Source organism: Larus michahellis, chromosome 13, assembly GCF_964199755.1.
Source record: "Larus michahellis chromosome 13, bLarMic1.1, whole genome shotgun sequence".
NCBI lineage: Eukaryota > Metazoa > Chordata > Aves > Charadriiformes > Laridae > Larus > Larus michahellis.
Window position 1 is genome coordinate 16,570,290 of NC_133908.1, and position 18,191 is coordinate 16,588,480.

General features: G+C 43.1%; 1 protein-coding gene across 2 annotated transcripts in view; it reads left to right on the forward strand.

The window, feature by feature from the left end:
- Positions 1 to 18,191, forward strand: part of PPIL2 (peptidylprolyl isomerase like 2) — a 71,872-nt gene that overhangs the window by 6,968 nt on the left and 46,713 nt on the right. Inside the window, exons 1-4 of one of the 2 annotated variants that reach the window (XM_074605889.1) lie at positions 9,576 to 9,649; positions 9,765 to 9,816; positions 12,031 to 12,122; positions 13,592 to 13,681. In XM_074605889.1, the coding sequence (XP_074461990.1) occupies positions 9,629 to 9,649; positions 9,765 to 9,816; positions 12,031 to 12,122; positions 13,592 to 13,681 (255 nt within the window). In that variant the 5' untranslated portion in view covers positions 9,576 to 9,628. Of the gene's footprint in view, positions 1 to 9,575; positions 9,650 to 9,764; positions 9,817 to 12,030; positions 12,123 to 13,591; positions 13,682 to 18,191 lie in introns of those variants that run through there. The other variant, XM_074605888.1, reaches the window with a different exon arrangement.

Consider the following 18,191-nt stretch of genomic DNA (forward strand, 5'->3'; position numbering starts at 1 on the left):
AGAGCTACAGGCCAGAGAGAGCTTTTTCTGAAGCTTCACAAGATTTTAGCTTCTTCCTGGGTTAAATAGGAAAATTCTGAGGATATTTTTTTTTTAGGGTTGGGAAAGCCTTTTGCTTGGGCTGCCTCTGAAGATAAGTGTAAAAAGGAGTCTGGGGCATATAAAAATGTAGTAGAAGGCAAAGCCACTGACCTGGAAAGTGAGGGCTAACTTTGGAGTCGGAAGGCTGAAAATCTCTGACTTTCCCCAGTAGGACAGCTGCCTTCTTAAAAGAGAGAGCTCTACCCACCGTTTTGCTCTGTGTACAACATACATATTTGCTATTGTTTTCCACACTCTTAATCCTGTGTTTACCAAATAAAAATGACTTGAGGTGAGATTATGACTAACATGATCAAACAATTGCGGCAGTACGGGTGCCTGCCTCCTGCAGTAAGCCAGTCTGATCCTCGCTCTGGAAGCACCCAGAGGCACAGAGCTTGTCCCTGCAGCAACGGCAGAGCCCGCGGCGGCACCTCCTCGCTCCCGCGCTGCTCTCCTCCCAACGTCAGCAGTGCCCTTATTTTATTTTTTTCAGTCATTTGTTTGAAATAAAATTGGTAGGATGATGCTTTCCTGAATAATTACAGGTACTTCCGAAACCAGTAACTTCTTGCCCTCAAAAGACAAGTCTGTTATTTCAAAACTTTGGAAAAGTCATAGAATCATAGAATTATCTGGGTTGGAAGGGACCTTTCAGATCATCCAGTGATCTGAAACCAACCATCAAATACATTCCTTAAATATGTTTATCAGTCAAGTCTTTTTCGCAAATGCTAGTGGCTATTGTTACTTCATTTTTTGTGAAAACATGGTTTCTTTTCAGTTTGATCAACTAGATTTCAGTCAATCTGATGAAAATCAGTTGCTGGTCTTGAGGTGAAAGGAGCTTGCTGACCAGGTTAATGCAGAGGGTATGGAGAAGATTACTTTTTTACTGCTGAGTGTATTAATCCCACTTGAAAAATGAACAAACAGCCTTACAGCATGTTTCTTGGGCTTTTTTATGCACTACAAAAGTCTTTGGCTTTCTAAATAAGGGAAATCCTGCCTGAAAAGGATGCAGAAATTAGAGCAAAGGTGAAACTTCCTTAAACATAGAAGTGTTTTTACCATGTATGTATTTTGAAAGCACAGATACAGAAATAGAAAACACTGATAATTGTTTCTTCACCCGAGAAGTGAATGTAATGAGAAGGAGGGCTTGGGTATTTTTTTTCTTCTCTTGCAATATTCTCAATAAAGAAACAGCAGCGTGTCAGGGGTGTGAGAAGTGTCGAGTGCTGTAGGAACAGGTGTTAAAGTACAGGTTAAATTCTGGCCAAGGCTTCATAGTTCACTACAAATTGCCCTCCACCTCTATCAGATGATGTGTGCAGAGCCCATGTGTTCGGGCAATGGGTTCCCGTGGGTGGGTTACGTGAGCTGCACACGTTGCTGACTCAGAGGTGTCAAGAGCGAGATCGCAAACAAAACTCATCCCAGTGAGTGGAGTGGAACGGGTCTCTGGCCTCAGTGGGGTTGAGGACAAGTTCAAGTTCCATGTGACCCGAATTGGCTAAATCAACAGCAACTATGGCTTTTAACGCCACTCATACGGTCTGTGTGGTAATTTACTGCAGATTGATGCTTTAATTGTGTTATTCCAGGTGTGTTTCTAGATAATGAGCAACAAATAGTGGATGTCATCAGACAAGGATCTGTGGTTTGAAGGTGACCTCCTTCGTGCCAGCCTAGCGGTAGCTGCTCTTGGGATACGTTGTCAGGAAAATGTAATTGCTGCAGATAACGCTCAGTGCGATGCACTCTGGGAGCACTAGCCTGGACCTTCCTGCAGCACGCTGGTAATACTGGCTTAGGACTTTGGTGCTCTTCTAAAGACGGCACCCTGCAGCAGGCGTCAGATTTTCCTTGTGACTCTTTTTTTTCCCCCTCTTGAAAAGTTTTCTTCATTCTTACTGTTTCCAATGGATTATGCTTACTCTGAGCATTCTCATTCTTTGTCTAGATATAAAATATTGAGAGGAAAATGCTGTGCAGCCCTCCATAGGCGGGCTGTTTCCACATCAGTTTTCCCTATCTAATCTAGAGTGCTCAGACTGTCTAACTAAGAGCAAAATAGTTTGACCAATTCAGATATTTTTCATTGTGTAGAAAAATTCAGAAGGGAGATGTAGCCCCCTTTTAATTGTTTGCTTTTCCCTCAACATTAGAGCACAGCACCTGAAATCCAAGTAGTCTGCTACATTTTCTCCTTGGGGCTTTGGAAATAAGTGATCATTTAGGAGATCAGTAATTTCATGTCTCGTTTGGCTGTAGCGTAACTGATGTATAAATGAGAATTTTAATTCTTCTCTAGAGGATGCTTTTCACATACACATCAGAAGTCAGTGCGTCTTCAGCTTTGAAATTCAAAGTGTATGTCTTAATTTGTCTGATGCAACTCAGTGAAGTCTTCAGATACTGCATAGGTGTAAATGGGAGATGTCCCTTTTTCTTCCTTTCATTAAACTTATTTTTCCTGTACATTTGAAGTGAAGGAGGAAGGTTTTTTCCTTGTTTATTTGTAAGAAAAGTTCCAGTGGGGGGTGGGAATACAGTTTTGTTCTGGATGAGTAATAGCTTATTACAGAGCAGAGAACAAAGCTTACAGAAATAAAACCAAGGGAAGCTTTGTTGTTGAAAAATGATTCAGACAAATCCAGCTTAGTTGGTTTTCGTGTGTTGCGGAAAGAAGGGTGAAATGATCAGGAACAGAAAACTGGAAGACTCTGCGGTCTTCGGCTCTCTCACAATCTGCTTTGCAAACTGCGTGCTCTGTCTTGAACCGGTGTTTGCTTTCTTCCTGCTGTGACTGCCGAGAGGTTCTTCTGATGGTTTTTCAGCTGATAGATATCTTCTGTAAATTTTCAGTTTGACCAGCTTAGTCTTGTTTGTGTTTGTGCCAAAACTCTGCTTCTCTCTGTTAGTGCTTACAGCTGTGCATTTGGTACGGAGGAATTTAATGCTTTCTTGACATTCTCTTGTTGAGACTTGTATTTTCCTGTCAGATGTTCTCTTGCCTTTAAGTTCTCTATACCCTAAATGGTCACAGTTGTCCTTCTCCGCATCTGTTTAATTTTAATTTATCTTCTTTGAACAGAACTAATCTTAATCATACACAGTAAGTGCTGGGCGAATGCCTGGTACAGTGCTGGGAATATTTTCTGATCTTTTCCTGAAATACTTTGATATGTTACACATGCCAGTGTAAGACAGAAAACAGCTTTGGTGTATGTGTTGAGAAATGAGGGGTACTGTCAGAATATGACAATTTGTTGTATTTTCTCTTGATAGCTCGGGTCATTTCAGAAGAAGGTACTTCTTTATGAGTAAGAGTTAGCCCTGATGAGCAGTGTTCTTCCTTTTCTCTTTTTTTGTTTTGTTTCCAGTTGAATGTTGCTGCGTGCATTTCTGTGGCCTGTAGCACTGTTTCAGGCACGGATGGTTACAGCCACCATCATTAAGCATCCCTCTCCAGGTGCATTTTTGTCTGGGGGCAGCAGAGGCAGGCTGCTGCTCAGACGCCTGGAATCCACTTTGAACGAGATGAACTCTTCAATATGCAGCAGCTGAACCGTGTCGTCTTACCTCATTTGCTTCAGAAATTATTAGCTTTTAGTCAACAGTCTAAATGAGTTAATATTTGACTAGTGACCATAAATTTTCAAGGCCCCTGGATAGAAATATACGAGGACATGATTCCTGCCTGTAGGAATGGACAGAAAGTCGTGTGGTGTAACTGGAAATGGCCATAAAACCTGGGGGAAGGGGGGGTTAGGGCGATGAAGGTCCTGGTGAGGCAGATGACCTGGACGATGACACCTTTTTTGTTGGGTTTGCTGAGACTTTCTCTCTCTCCTTTGTTACTGACGGCCACGTGGATAGTTGTATCTGTGTGTTTGACTATAGTCCCCCCAGCACCACAAAGAGTTAGCCTTTATTTGTCCTAAAAACGGGATTTGTTTTTCAATTCTCTGTATCTTTGGGAAACAGCGAGCGCGAAGAAGATGAGATTTGCCTAGACTTACTGTTCAAGTGCTTTATCAAAAGGAGACATTTAAAACCCTCCAGTGTCATGAGTCACTGGCCAGGCCGCTGTGCCTCCTCCACAGCGTGCTGATGGCATCGCCCTGGTGATGGGCAGTGTTTTACCCGGTAAGCCAGCTCTGGACACAGGAGGATAAGTGTGTCTAGCATTATTCCTAATGCATTAGTTCCCTTACAGCAAAGAATTATTTACATCTAGGTTTTATAGACCGAACAGATGGTCTCTTTTTTTTCCTTTTCCGTGTTTTGGTGGAAATGTGCACATTGGATGGGGTTTTGTGATTGTGACACTTGAAAATCTAGCAGCTGTGAAACGCTCTAGCCTTAAATGAGATGCAGCATGAGGTTTCCCACAGATCCTTCCTTACTTGCCTGTTTTTCACTAAAATTGGAGACTGGCTTTTTGATGCTTCTGCAAAGCTTTATTTTCCATGAACCGTGTTGTATTTGGCTGTGGGTCTCTGGATTGATAGACTTCTGACTGCATTAAGACTGCAGGTTTAATCTTGCACGTGAAACTACACATCTTTTTCTCATGGTAATTTCTGTTAATGTGCTCTTTGATAGAGCAGCATTATTGCTGGTATCTGTGAGCCATGTGTGTTATCAAGCATATCTTTATAATTCCATGGACAAGACTTTGGTGACCATATGGTGTCAGTTTAATTAAAATTTAAATATGGAAGTACAGTGGTCTGGAAGTGGGTAATGAAGGATCTTTTCTGTCCATTTCCATACTAGTTCAGGAGCAGATGAAAGCTGCAGTTAAACAGCAGCTTCATCCAAGAATGTGAATTGAAGGTATCTTTTCAGCATTTGGTAGACAGTTGTCCACGTGATGAATATCTAGCATTTTTGCTGTTGAACTGAACATAGAAACAATACCTTGAATCATGAGACTATTCTGGCCTCTTGGCTGCTGACCTCAAATTTTTCATGAAATATTAAACCACACGAAGATGCCTTATCTTGTTAAAACAGTGCTGCCATTTCCAGTTACATTCCCATAATGTGTAGACTTGCTGAGCATTTCCAATGCCTTTTATCATCATTAAATCCATTCACAAGATCTGAAGTAAGTAACATTATACATGAAGTTATCCCAATACTATTCATTCAATTCATATCCCCATATTTCTTGAAGGTTTTATGGCAGGGAAAATTGTAAGGGGGCTTCTTAAAATGTGAAGTTGTATGCAAAGAGTAACAGGTCTCATCTTTAAAGGAACCAAAGATTTTAATACAAAATCAATTTGCTGTTCGTGAGCTAAATTTGGTACTTGGTAGGCAACATTGTGTTTTAATATTAGCATTTGGTTTGGCTTTCCCTTCTATTCGAGGTAACTCAGTGTTTCTTGTTTTCGCGGGATGAGAACTGACCAAATGTCCACGCCGGCACTGGATGGTTTTGCCCTTGTGTTGTCCACCAGTTCAGACGTGACACATTGGTTTTTCCCCATGACAGCTTCACTGGATTGTTGTGTGTTCCTGCCAGAGGCCATTCAGAAGGGTGTCTGATCCCCAAGCGTTGAACATCGGAATGCTAACTCAGTTACCGCTCATAGAGCGGGAAGCTCCGTATTTGCTACATACAACTCTTGCCGCACGTCACCAACTCAACCCACGTGTGGGTAGAGAATCAAGCGAGCCCATTTTGATTGCTTTTCAGGCTGGTGTGTATCCAGCAGGGTCAGAGCCTCATTAACGAGAAGAACGTGCAGCCAGAGACCAAAGAGATTCAGAGAGTGTAACTAATTGATGGGTGCGGATTGTAGGTCACCTCTTCATGAGACATACAGCGATGACAGAGAATGATTTAATTCGAAACAATCGGCATGCTTCATCCGCGAGCTGCCACAGTGCCCCACTAACCTAGGCGTCGTAATAACCTCTGCTTTGGGTACCAACAGAGGATGCTGCCTGTTGGGACCCCGCGGGGAGGCGTGCTGTCAGCTGGCAGAGGCGAGCGCGGGGCGGTGGGGCTTCTCACTGCTGCCGCAAAGTAGGTCATGGCCAAAAGTAGCCTTGGCTGCCATGTGGGAGTGTGCCTGGGAGAGAGGAGTCAGCTGAGAAAAGAGCTTGCACGGTTTTGGGGGTTGTTTTTTAAGTCCTTCCTTGCTGTGGAGCAGCTGGCACTCCGTGCCGTGAAAAGCGTCTGCTTTCCAGTATTCTTGCATAAAATATTTTTAGAAGTGAATATGCAGCTCTTATTTCTGCTTAGGGGAAGTGGTGCATGCTTGTGGCCTTCTGTTTTCGTTAAGAATTTAGAATTTTAATTATATCAAGTGTTTTTAATAAAACATCTTTTTTTCCTTGCTTTCTTCACGGGAGATTGGCTGCAACTGGATGGTAGGTGTGTGTCAGGGAAACTCAGGTTGGAAATGGTTTTGAACGTGAGCTGTGTATGCAATATTTGAGCTCTCTTATGTTTTATTAGTAATAAGAAATACATGAAAACAAGTCCTTTAACTCATTTTAGGACTCATTCACTCCTGCTGTCTCTTCCCGTGAAGACTGGCACCTGTTTGTGGCATAACGGTCACTTCCATGGCAACGAACTATGTGATGGGGCTTGGAAAGCTTTGACTTTTGATGGAGAATAAATAAAAGCAGATTCACCCACACACAAGATAACCCTGTTTTCATGTGAAATGGAGAACTTGAGAGGGGGAAAAAAATGAGATACAGGTTTTCTATATCGTGTTCTTTCATAGTTTCCTGTGTACCGTGTAGGTCTTTCAAAACAGGAGCTGCTGGAAGTCCCGGCTGGACTTGCTCCTCTGCGGCCGCTCCGTGCGCTGTTGCCCGATGCTGCAGCCTTGTCTCAGGCACTGAGCTGCCTTCGTAGGCCATGGCAATCCTCTGTAGCAGATCATCGCCTGGCTTTGCTGTTCTGGTGCTCCAGAGATGTCCTTTGACAAAACAGTAAATCCCCCTCCTGTCTCTCCATGCATTAAGACATGTTAATCAACTTCACAAAATATTTCTGAGATGCTGCCCTAATTGCATTTCCCCCACGTGTTTGCTCATGTACAATTCTCCGTCTGTTTCCGTCCCCTATCATAAATAGACTGCACAAACAACGTCCCTTACCAGGAAGTTCCCCCCTGATCCGGTGCTGGGGAGCGTGCGGTGGGAGCTGTCGCCAGCTGAGCCGACACACAGAGCTGCTCCAAAGGCCGGGAGCTGACCTGCCAAGGGCACTTCTTCAGCACAAGCTTGACAGGAGGCCCATCTGCGGCAATAAAAGTTTATATTGTTCATACAGCACTTCAGTGTAGAGCTCTCCTCCTGGAATAAGACTCCAGGCAGTGCGTGTTACTTCAACTCCTGTACAAAAATCACTATTTTTTAATTTACTGTTGGCATACCAGACTGTAGAAGTGCTGGTCTCAGTGGGGAGCAGATGCCAGCATGAGCACCTGATGCACCATGAGTAACTGATGCTGAAAACTAACCTTTTTCCATGTTATGGAAAGATGTGACCTGAAATACCATACTATTTCCCTGGGTGTGGAGTAAGAGTCCGAGGACTTGGCAGCGCTTCTAACGATACGTCATACGTTGACAGATGAAACAGCGCACTGCAGCTTTTGCTACCTTTAAAGTCTGTACAGCAGTTTAGTCTGTCTTTTCCACTAAACTTCTGTCAAGGTATAAATCTGAATCTCATGCTAAACTGTTTCTTAGGGAACTGTTTCCATTTTTGTTTAAAGATGATCTGCTCGTGTGTTTTGGGGATAGCTCAAGTCTGCCAGGAAGATAATTTAAAGGCTTTCCTTCAAATTATCCATGTTTCCAGCGGTCATATTTCTAAAGAAGCTTTTTCTGGAACATAATTTTTGGGCTGTTGCACAACATGTGCACAGATGGATGCTGCTTTGTGTTAATAAGTTGTTTAGGTTGAACAGATCTGTCCAGGATCATATGTTCATTTTGGCAACTCTGCTGTTCCCCTACTATTTCTTTGACGATTTTGTTCTAGTAAGAAGATAAATAAATGAATAAAGCTCTGCATTCACTTAGTCGTTTCAGAAGCTGCCGTTGCCTTTGATGTCTGTCTTTGTACCCCAGCAGTGTGCAGATGTTGGGGTTTGGGGTTTTTTTTTGAGAATCCACTTAAGGAAAAACAGCGTCACTGGTCTTCCCGCTCCAACCTAAATATAACCTAACCTGGCTTCTTTTTTCCCTTTCCCATCTTATTCCTGCTAGCCCTTGTTGCTCTTCTTGCCAGTAAATGAGAGAGATGGTTACCTTTCTGGCAGCAAGTGGGCCTGCCCCGTGGCTGAAAACAATTTGAGCTATCAAGTGCCATAACGTGTGCTCTCTGAAGAGAGAATGTGAACTTCGATTAGGCAGGAGAAGCTCACTGACTTAGTTTCACGTGGTTTTGTTATTACTGTTTGCCATACTGATTGGGCGAGCAGTGTCGGCACCGCGGCTGGCAGATCTCCACTCGAAGGTGTTTATGAAAAGAGCCGTCTGGGTTATAAGAACCTCCCTGCTCTGGTCAGGTGTGCGTTTAGAGAAGAGAACTGATTGTTCCTTTTAAGAGGCCTGCGCTGTGCGTGCTTTCGATGATCGGTTTGGCATGAACCTGTCTGATAGCTGATACAATCGTGGGTTGGTAGGGTTGTCTGTACGTCTGAGGGCATGGCAGCTGGCTGGGCCACTGGCCCCGTCGGCCGGGCGCTGGTGGGGCGGCCCCAGTCACAGTGAGCCCCCTCGGTCACACACTGCCCCTCTGCAATGCCTGCGTGCTGTGTGGTGTTACCGAAGGCTCGCTGCTCTTTGAGGGGGTGTGCAGCTTCTGCGTGTCAGGGAGGGCTGCGGGCGGGAGCGTCCCGGGCACCCAGAGGAGTTCGCCAGCCCGATGGCTTCCCTCCCGAGTCAGAGGGCCCCTCGGAGAGAGGGCGGTGGAAAATGCCACAGGCGTTCTGAGGAAGGGCAGGAGAGCAGGAGCTAGCTCAGATTGCGATGTCCTCTCTGGAGTCAGAGGACATCACCCCGGCCTCGGCTGCCATCTCGGCTCCCTCTTCCTGGAGTTCCCAGGGGCATTCGGTAGCCGAGGACCCCTCCTGGGACTCCCTTCGTGGCCCCAAGCGCCTCACCAGAGAATGTGTGCCTCTGTTTCTCTTCGTTATTGCTCATTGTCACGTGGGCTCTGCTACGCGTTTCCTGAAGTAAAAGAAAAATTACAGTTATTTCAGGAAAGGTAGCGAATTTGATTGCCGGAATGGTTTGCTGGGTTTCGACTTCCACCAGAGGTCCCTCCCGAATTGTCACTTCTGCCCAGCAGCAAGGTCCTCGTCTCGCAGCCCTTGGCGCAGACTCCCCCTTGGCTTTGTGCTGAGGCAGAGTTGCGCAACTTCTGGAGCCTATTTGCTCCGGTTCGCACTGTGCTGTGTCAAACTGCAACGCTGGAAATAAACCATATCCCAGTTCCCAGGCTCGGGGAGCCTTGTTTTTGTGGGCTGCGACTTAAATTCCCAGGGTTCTGATGATTCAGACAACTTGCAATGTATTATTAATAAATTATGTACTATTAAAATCCTAACACTGATGTTACAGTTTCCTTTTATTTCCATGGTTAGATTCTATTGTGATTAATTTTTTTAATTTTTCATTTTCTTTAGAAACTAGATGCCAAGTCACTTATAAAGCTGAATTTTGCTAAAAACAGTGAAGGTAAGTGCAGTAATTTTCTGCGTGGTTTTTTTTTTTTCTTGAGTGGTTTAATAAATCCTGGTTTGTCTTACTCATGGTAATGTTACGTAGTTTGTGTTTTCTATCATGGTTTTTATTTTTTGAGTAGAATAACTGCTTCTTGTGAGTGACGTTTACCTTTAAAGTTCCATTTCTGGTTTTCTTCACACTGGGGAGCTGTAAATTATTCGGCAATTTCACTTTACTGTAGCTACTACTGCAATAAGGTACTATTTACTTTAGGGAAAATTTTCAGAAAAGGCTAAATTTCTGTAATATGTAATCTTTCTTCTGACTTGCCTATGGCATTATTTGCTCTTTGCTTGGTTTTGAGCAACTTTTTGTTTACAAAATGAGTTAGACTTAAATGAACACATGGGATTTTATGAGTAGCAGCACACAAGAAAGCGACCTCGAGTTTTATTTCTGCAGGGTCAAAGATATAAAATCTGCCATCTAGGAGAGGATGCTAGAAATAAAAGAGAATAGTGGAGATGAATTCATCTTTTACAAGGCAGATAATGATTTCTTTGAAACAAGAGTGTCGAGGATTAGGTGGGAATGAAATTCTGGAGTGTCTGTCTCCTTATCTTACCAATAGTCCATAGACTACAAGGTCTTTTCTCTAGCTGATGGATTTCTTCTGCGTTTTGTATTCCATCTGTCTTAAGAGCAGGGTGTTAAAAAATGATCGCTAGTCACTGCGGCTGAGGTTTTTGAAAGGTATTGCGATATTGTGGTTTCCTTAAAGAAGTCCAGTTCATCATGCTGGAGTGGAATGACAGCAGCCATGCAGTCTCAGGAGCCTTTTCCTTAAAAAGGTGCATGCCGTGTCATTACCTGATCAAGAGAAAATGCAACAGAAGACGAAGAGTAAAATGTTGCATTTCTGTCTATCAGCAAACTCTTCCTTAAATCTTAACATGTAGAGTGGTTGCGATGTATGTAGGATCTTCACTGTTCACACCTGTACAATAAAAAAAGGTCTTCAGGTACTGCAGTTTCTTCTGTGTAAGGATCCCTCCTTAGCTGGGTACCTCCTGTCCAGATCAACGAGTGCCTGCCCTCAGCAGCTCCGCTTTTGCTGGAAGTGGAAACATGGTGATTTGCTCTTTTTGAAGCAGCTGAGCGAGGCCTCTCGTTTTACCAGCGTCTTTCTGTACCCTTCAGCTGGGCCATACCCTGACGCCACTTCTACAAATCCCTCTCTGAGCTTCCTCCTGAATTTCAGCCCCGTGTGGCAATGGCTTTCCTTCAGCGCTGGGGGGTGAACAGAAACAGTCCTGGGCCCTTACCTGTGGCAGCGTGTGGGCTCAGCGTGCCTCTGCTGCCTGCTCAGCTATCAGTAAGCACGCTGTGGGCGCTTCCTCTCCTGTCTGCAGGTGCTCTGAGCAGTCTCTGTCCTGGTCTCTCCGCTGGTTTGGCTTTTCAGATGGTAATTACGGAAAAAAGAACCAAATAGGTCCAACCTACTTCAAAAATCTCGCCCAAACACCCATCTCTAGCAAACTGATCAAGTATTAATAACCTTCTTCTAATTTCTTTCTGCTGAGATCATGCAGACGTTTTTCCTTTTCCTGCGCATTGCCTTCCATCAGTTTGCGCGTTGTTGACATGCTTAATATTTATGGTGACCCTCCTGGGAAAATTCACAGCTTGATTAGAGCAGAAGCTGGGTTCCTTATTGAATAACGTTTTCAGATTTAATGGCATTCTGCTTGCCACATTTAAGTACAAAATGCTCTCCTCTCCTAAAAGCACAACAGCTGCCTTGAACTGTTTTGTTGGATAGAAGATAAGCTTTTATTCCTGGGACCAACACTGAAAATAGAGCACTGGGCACGTTACGAGGTACAGGGTCACGCCATCAGTAGAGCTTTGACTACAGCAATAACGTTACATGGTGGTACTTCGTCGATATCGAGCAAGGTGGACAAGGTTCTGTGTTGGGGCATTGAAGGCAGTAGATTTCAAACCTGCTTTTTCATTGCTTGCTTTATAATTTTCTTAAGTGTTACTTTTTCTGTTTGGCACTGAAGAATCAAAGCATAGTTAAAACACCATTAAATACACACAGAAGTGACACTTTATATTAAAAATGAATGTAAATATTCTTCTAAGAGATAATAGAAATTATCTATTTCACAACAGTTGCAGGGACTTCATGCCAAATTTAAACTTTTCCCCCCTCATCAGGTAAATACCACTGTCCGGTGCTCTTTACGGTATTCACCAATAACTCCCATATTGTGGCCATCAAGACAACTGGCAATGTGTTTGCCTACGAGGTAGGTTCTCTGTTGCATTTCATTATTAATATTTTGTACTTGATGTGTTTCATTCAAGATCACAAAATGCTTTAGAAAGATAGGTACTTCTTGTTCTTGTTCTACAAGTACAAGATGCGCTGACTTGACCAATTGTTGTCCAACTTCTGCCTTTAAAAATGTGAACAACCTTAGAATGTGATTTAAAAGATATTTCTAAAACCTTCTCCTAAGTTAATCTGCGTGCACTGAATCTCGTAGACCAAAATGAGTAGCTTTTATATGCTCCTCAGTTGAATTGAATAAACAAATCTCTTGTGGTTTTCTGATACAGAGTCATCACCAAAAGACAAATTCTCTCATTTCTATTCATATCAATAAATAAAAAAGAGTATTTTAACCGGAGCTGGGGAAAGAGCACAGAGAATGCCTGAATGGACACTTGAACTGCATTTTTATTTGTGTTCTGTGAGCATTTGTGTGAACCCAGGTGGAATTTATTATTAAAATAAACCATATTTTCTGTTCCTTCTAGAAGCATGATGCTTTGATTGCTGTGGTTAAAAGGCAAGAATGAGTTTTAGAGCAGTCTTTGTTAAATGCTTGTCGATACTGTAGAACTATTGCTCGGTTGGCTACAATTTATGATGCCAGGCTCCCTGAACAAGCTGTGCCAAGAGGGTCAGTTTCTCGTACGGTGTACTGCTTGAAGCAATAGCATTTATCAGTTTGTTATAAGCACAGAATTAATTTAGTAGCTTCTGGAGGTACTAGAAAAATATTATCACTTTAATCTAAGGAGAACAGAAGACATTTGGGTGAAAAAGACAGATTCAATTCCTTTGCAGGCAGACCTCCGTGGTCGTCTCTCTGCATGAGGTATTTGTTTGTAACGACAAAGCATTTATTCCACATTGATTCTCACTATGAAATAACACGCTGCTGCTTTGCTGAGCATCATTTGATTTTCTCAGGTGAACAGAAGTGTTGGTGCAGGCTGGGGGCAGCAGTCGGGGCGGATGGAGGTGGGGGCTAGTGCAGCTGTGTGAGCTGGCCTGGGCACGCGCGTCCCCCCGAGGGGGAGATACGGACCCCTTGGTAAAAGCTGCCTGTCTTGTGCCATCTGTAAAATACTTCACTTAGAAAACTGCAAGCAAGATTTTTTTATTCTGGCGGTACTTTTATGATGAATTCGGTTAAAAAGATATGCATAAGTATGGAATGGAGATTGCAAGGTGTTTTTTTTTTTAAAAAAAAAACCCACCAAGAAGCCACACAAAACTGTTGAGTTTTGCAGGTCTGAAAGACACAAGGTTCTCATCTGTTAAAGCACACAGTAAAAATATTGCAGCTGCCAGCTGAGAATGAAGGGTGACATTGTTTTCTGTATCATTTGTACTTTAAGGTTTTATTGGTATCACATATTTACTTGTAATATTTACACATTAGAATCCAGTTTTTAATATCTGTGCCTTTTGCCTGGCTGTTAGGCAGTTGAGCAGCTGAACATAAAACCGAAGAGCTACAAGGATCTTTTGACAGATGAGCCCTTCACGCGGCAAGACATTGTGACGCTGCAGGTAAACTTTTCTCTCTGTTAGTGCCTTATGATACAGCTTTTTTGCAGAGGATGAAATGTTGCTACGTACACTATTATAGCAGGGGTCTAGAATAATTGAACAGAGAAACATTCTGTGTCTCGGAGATGGGTGGAAGGGGAACTGCTGGACCTTCGTTGTGATCCAGTGAGCCACAAGGATGCCGTATAACTTAGAGCTTGACGAACCTCTAGAGTGGTTATTGCGTGCCTTGTAGATGAGCAGATTGTTCAATTTTGTAAACTGAGGGAGAAAAAAAGGTGCACAGAAAAAGTCAAGGTTGACATGTAAAAAATGTGAGTTTTGACAAATGTATTCGCAGTTGCTCACTATTTCACTGCATCCAACTGAACATAGGATCTTGTGCACAATCCTAAATTTTGGATATGAAACCGCACATAAGATTTTGGGTTTTTTTCTTTAATCTTACCTGAAAAATTGCTGCGACACCTCTGATTTAATGTGAGACTTAACAGAAGTGCATTGGGAAAAGACTGGGTAGAGGAAAGGGAAAGAATCATCTTCAGCTCTCGACAGCCAACGGTAGGTGGTCTGTTATTAAAAGAATCGTGTTTTAGAATGTAAAGTATATAAACTTTTAGGAAGTCGACATGTTACATTAAGACTGAAGTTGATTGTCCATCTTAGTTTTTTGAAGATGCCTGAAAGAGTCAAAGCTTCAGAAACACATTTTTCATAGAATGTTTCTCTAAATGTAGAGTAAAATAAGTAGCAAACCAGAGGATTTTCTTTAAGTGCTTGGTTAGAATCATTTTCTTCTGAACAGCTAACAATGGTGGTCTTTTACTGATTTTAACAGACTCCAAACGTAAATTAAAATAGCATTGTAAATTTCAGAGTGTGAAAAATACTTACAGCGGTACTTTAGGATCAAAAGATCTAAACCTTTTGTTTAGAAGTGGGCATTTTTAAGCTTGCATGATTTCAAAATAGGGGAAAAAAGATTCAAGGATCATTATTATTTGAGTCGTGAGTTTAGTATGCATCTCATGAACAGCTAATTGCCACTAACCAAGACTAATACTGTCTAATTCGAATAGAAAAATATTTTTCATTTATGTCTAAATTTAAATGAAATGTATCCCTTCTTCCATACTCCCCAGTGCTGAGCAGCATGTTTATACATATTTTTCCTCTGTTCCTTTGGGCTTATGGCTGTTCAAGCTAATGCAACAAAGTAAAATGTTTTTAATCCAATGGAAGCAAAAAATGGCTTTTTCAGACTGAAAGCTCCCAACAGAATGTTATTTGAATGTAACTGCATGGTTGCTAATGGATTTGGAACGGTAAAAAAAGACAACATGAGTGACTAAAAATACTTCTGTGCATCAGTTTGGAAAAACAAATTATTTTTAACAAATAATTGAAGTGTGCAATCATTTAAAAATATTTTGGTGTGTTTTGTAGGTTTGGAGTTGAACGTATGTATAAAGATTGTAAAGAGTGTATTCCTGTTATGCGCCTAGCTTTGATTTTTCATAAAAGCAAACAGATGCCCTAGTCCCCTAAACGTCAAAACGCAATGGCTAGCAATCTAGATGTTCCCTATGGGGATTTTTAGCAATAATTTTCGCATTCACTCTATTCTTGACATGTTGGGTGTCTGTCTTGCTTGGAGGAATACGTCCATTAACAGAAACTAAGTAGAGGACAGTAGTAGTCCAGTCACTGGCACGGCCGTCCTGCCAGCTGTATGGAGGTCACAGCCGGACACGGCCTGGACCTCTCTCAGGTCCCTCTAGGGTGACGTTCGTAACGTGTGAGTAGATCTGTTCCTCTTAAGTAAATGACTCATTATGGTTTGGTGTTAACTGAACTTCTGTAGCATGCGATCTTGTGGCATACTCTTCCCAAATAAGTTTAGAAATAGTGAAGCTACCCCCATCTTGGGGTCGGACCAGAAAGGACTTTGACCGTCCGAACGCTGTTATCCAGCTCCAGTTTGACACTTCCCCCGGTTAGTTCTTAAGTATTTTTTTCGAGGAAGGATTTTCAACCAGTGGGCTAAAATGGCTTTGGGGTGTTGAATAGGAGGTAAGAGCCATTTGACGGACGGCGCAAACCCACGGCAAACTTGCGGTATACCCTGATTTCTCCTGTTCAGAGCCTGCCCTACCCTGGCTTGCTCTGTTGAGGCCAGAATGCAACCTAAAGTGGTATCACTAGCCTGGGTACTAAAATTGTGTATGTATATGTGGTATAGGAATCTGCTGTTATTTTCTCTTGGTATTTTCTGCATGTAAAGTGTTGAAAGACAGACCCGTGTCTCCTCCGCGAGCTCTCTTGTTGACAGCACTGCAGGCAGCGTGGTGGCTTCACACTGCCAAGCTCTGCCACCTGTGGCTTTGTTTCTTCGCCAGCGTTCGTGACTGCAATCTGTTGTGTTTCAATTTGTGCCCCTAGAGCTCCCTCCCAAATCCCGCTTCTCTTAAAAACCTTTCAGTTCTGTGTTGAAATTTATCACTTTGTTGTTCTCCTGTTCCCCCGTGTAAATTGAGTACTGGGGTATGTGAGAGAGCTGGGATTGGGAGTGCGCTGGGAACGCTGACCCTGCTGTTTGGCAAAAAGGTAGATATACAGGAAGTTGCTATAAAAAAACATTCTTTGCTTTGCAAATAGCAGCTGAACAGGACTGTCTGTAATAGCTGTGTTTGTCAATAGAAAATAGGGTTTCCAGAGGCTGACTCTGAGTGTTCTGGGAAGCAGATGGGGTACCTGTGTGTTTGGTAGTGAAATACAACATGATAAATGGAAAATTTGAATAATGTATGTTTACAGATTATTTGTGTGATCACATTTTTCTTAATTGACACATAAAGGGCAATCCTACATCTGCTAGGGATGTTCTTTTACTAGAATAGCAATTGACCTCAAACCTGACCTCTCTCTCCTAATGTATGTAATTAAAAATAAAACCGAAAAAATTTGCTCTTTCAGAAGAGAGAGAATTGCATAAAATTCTTTGCATGTTCTATGCATAAAATTTAATCATAATCCATTCCTGTTATCTTTTCTGGTGGGCACCATCTCAGCTGGTTGCTTTGATTTTAGTGATAGTTATTTGTGTCCTATTGCTACGAAGTTTACTTGTTAAAAATGACAAATTATTTTGGATCTTGAACTAAAAAAAGCAAAATCACACCACTGTCTTAAATCTATGATGCGCTTCTCTTTGTAAAGGAATCCACAGTGTTTCCTGGGCTTACATATGCAGAAATAGCTTTTTCCCCTGTTGAAATGCAAATGCCCTGGGGCAGAGCGTGGCAGTTCTTCATCAGCATATGGCGACATTATCCAGCCCCTTGGGCAGGAGGTAGAGAGTAATGCCATATCCTGGTGTGCAAGATACAGTACCAAAACTGGAGTGTGGTTATTCAGGCAAAAGCTGTCATGGATTCTGGTTTAGTATCCTGGTGATAATGACAGAAATACGTGTGACAATATTCCATATGAAACCCTTCCTAGACGTCAGCAGTCTTAGTATGACTGGATTTTTCAGACTGTAGCTCTTTACCCTCAAGTTACAATTTCCTTGTCTTAGCTGTGTGATCTTGCCACAAACCCAAATCAAGCTTTCCATCTTCTACAGTGCAGGTGTTACGTTTTTCCAAGTTTCTCTCTCTGTGTTTGAATCTCATATTTTACAGATTATGCTTTGTGTAATGATGTGGAACTTCATAAAGCAAGCAGATAAGTAAGTGTAATCCGGATGCCCTGTATGCTCTGTAAGGGTGGGCAGGCTGAAGCAAGCGCCAGCCCCAGCTGAAGGTGCACAGGGAGGAGGGGGGTCGGGCCGTGCTTTGCTGGGCACGGCGGTGGGCTCTGGCAGTCCCGGGGACTTCTTCCCATCGCAGCAAGAGTGAGAGGTCCTGAGGAGAGCAAAGAATGCTGCAATTCCCTGCTTTCGTATCCCACGCAGTAGGAAGTGTTCGGAGGAACTAAGAACAATTTCCTCTTTAGCCCCCTGTCAATTCCTCATCCTCCCCTGTGTCTCTGCACAAACCAGAAACCGCGGCTCTCAGATTTGTGAAGCCAGAGCAGAAATGATTCCTGCTGTGGGCACTCCTAGCAGCTCTTGCTGGGCTGTGTGCCGGCAGGGACGGGGAGCTGGTGAGAAGCGTGGCTCCGCTGGGCGGCAGTGCAGGGCAGGGGGGTCTGTCCCTCTTCGCCCCACGAATCGCAATAAACCCCCACGCCTGTTGTGCCGGCCGCCGTGGGCACAGGCCCACGATGGCAGCTCTCCCTGGCAGGCGCACACCGACAACTGCGTCTGCTTTGCACCACAGAAATGGAGGGGCGTCCTGGGAGAAATTAATAGACAGAAAATGTCTGGGTAGAATGCAAACAGGTTTGCTGCCGCTAAAGGAAAATAAAGGCTCGTACTGTAATGTGCTTCCTTATGTCAGTTTTATTGTTTCTGTACAACCTAATCAGCCGTGGACAAGACACGGTTCCCGACAAGCTGTTAAAC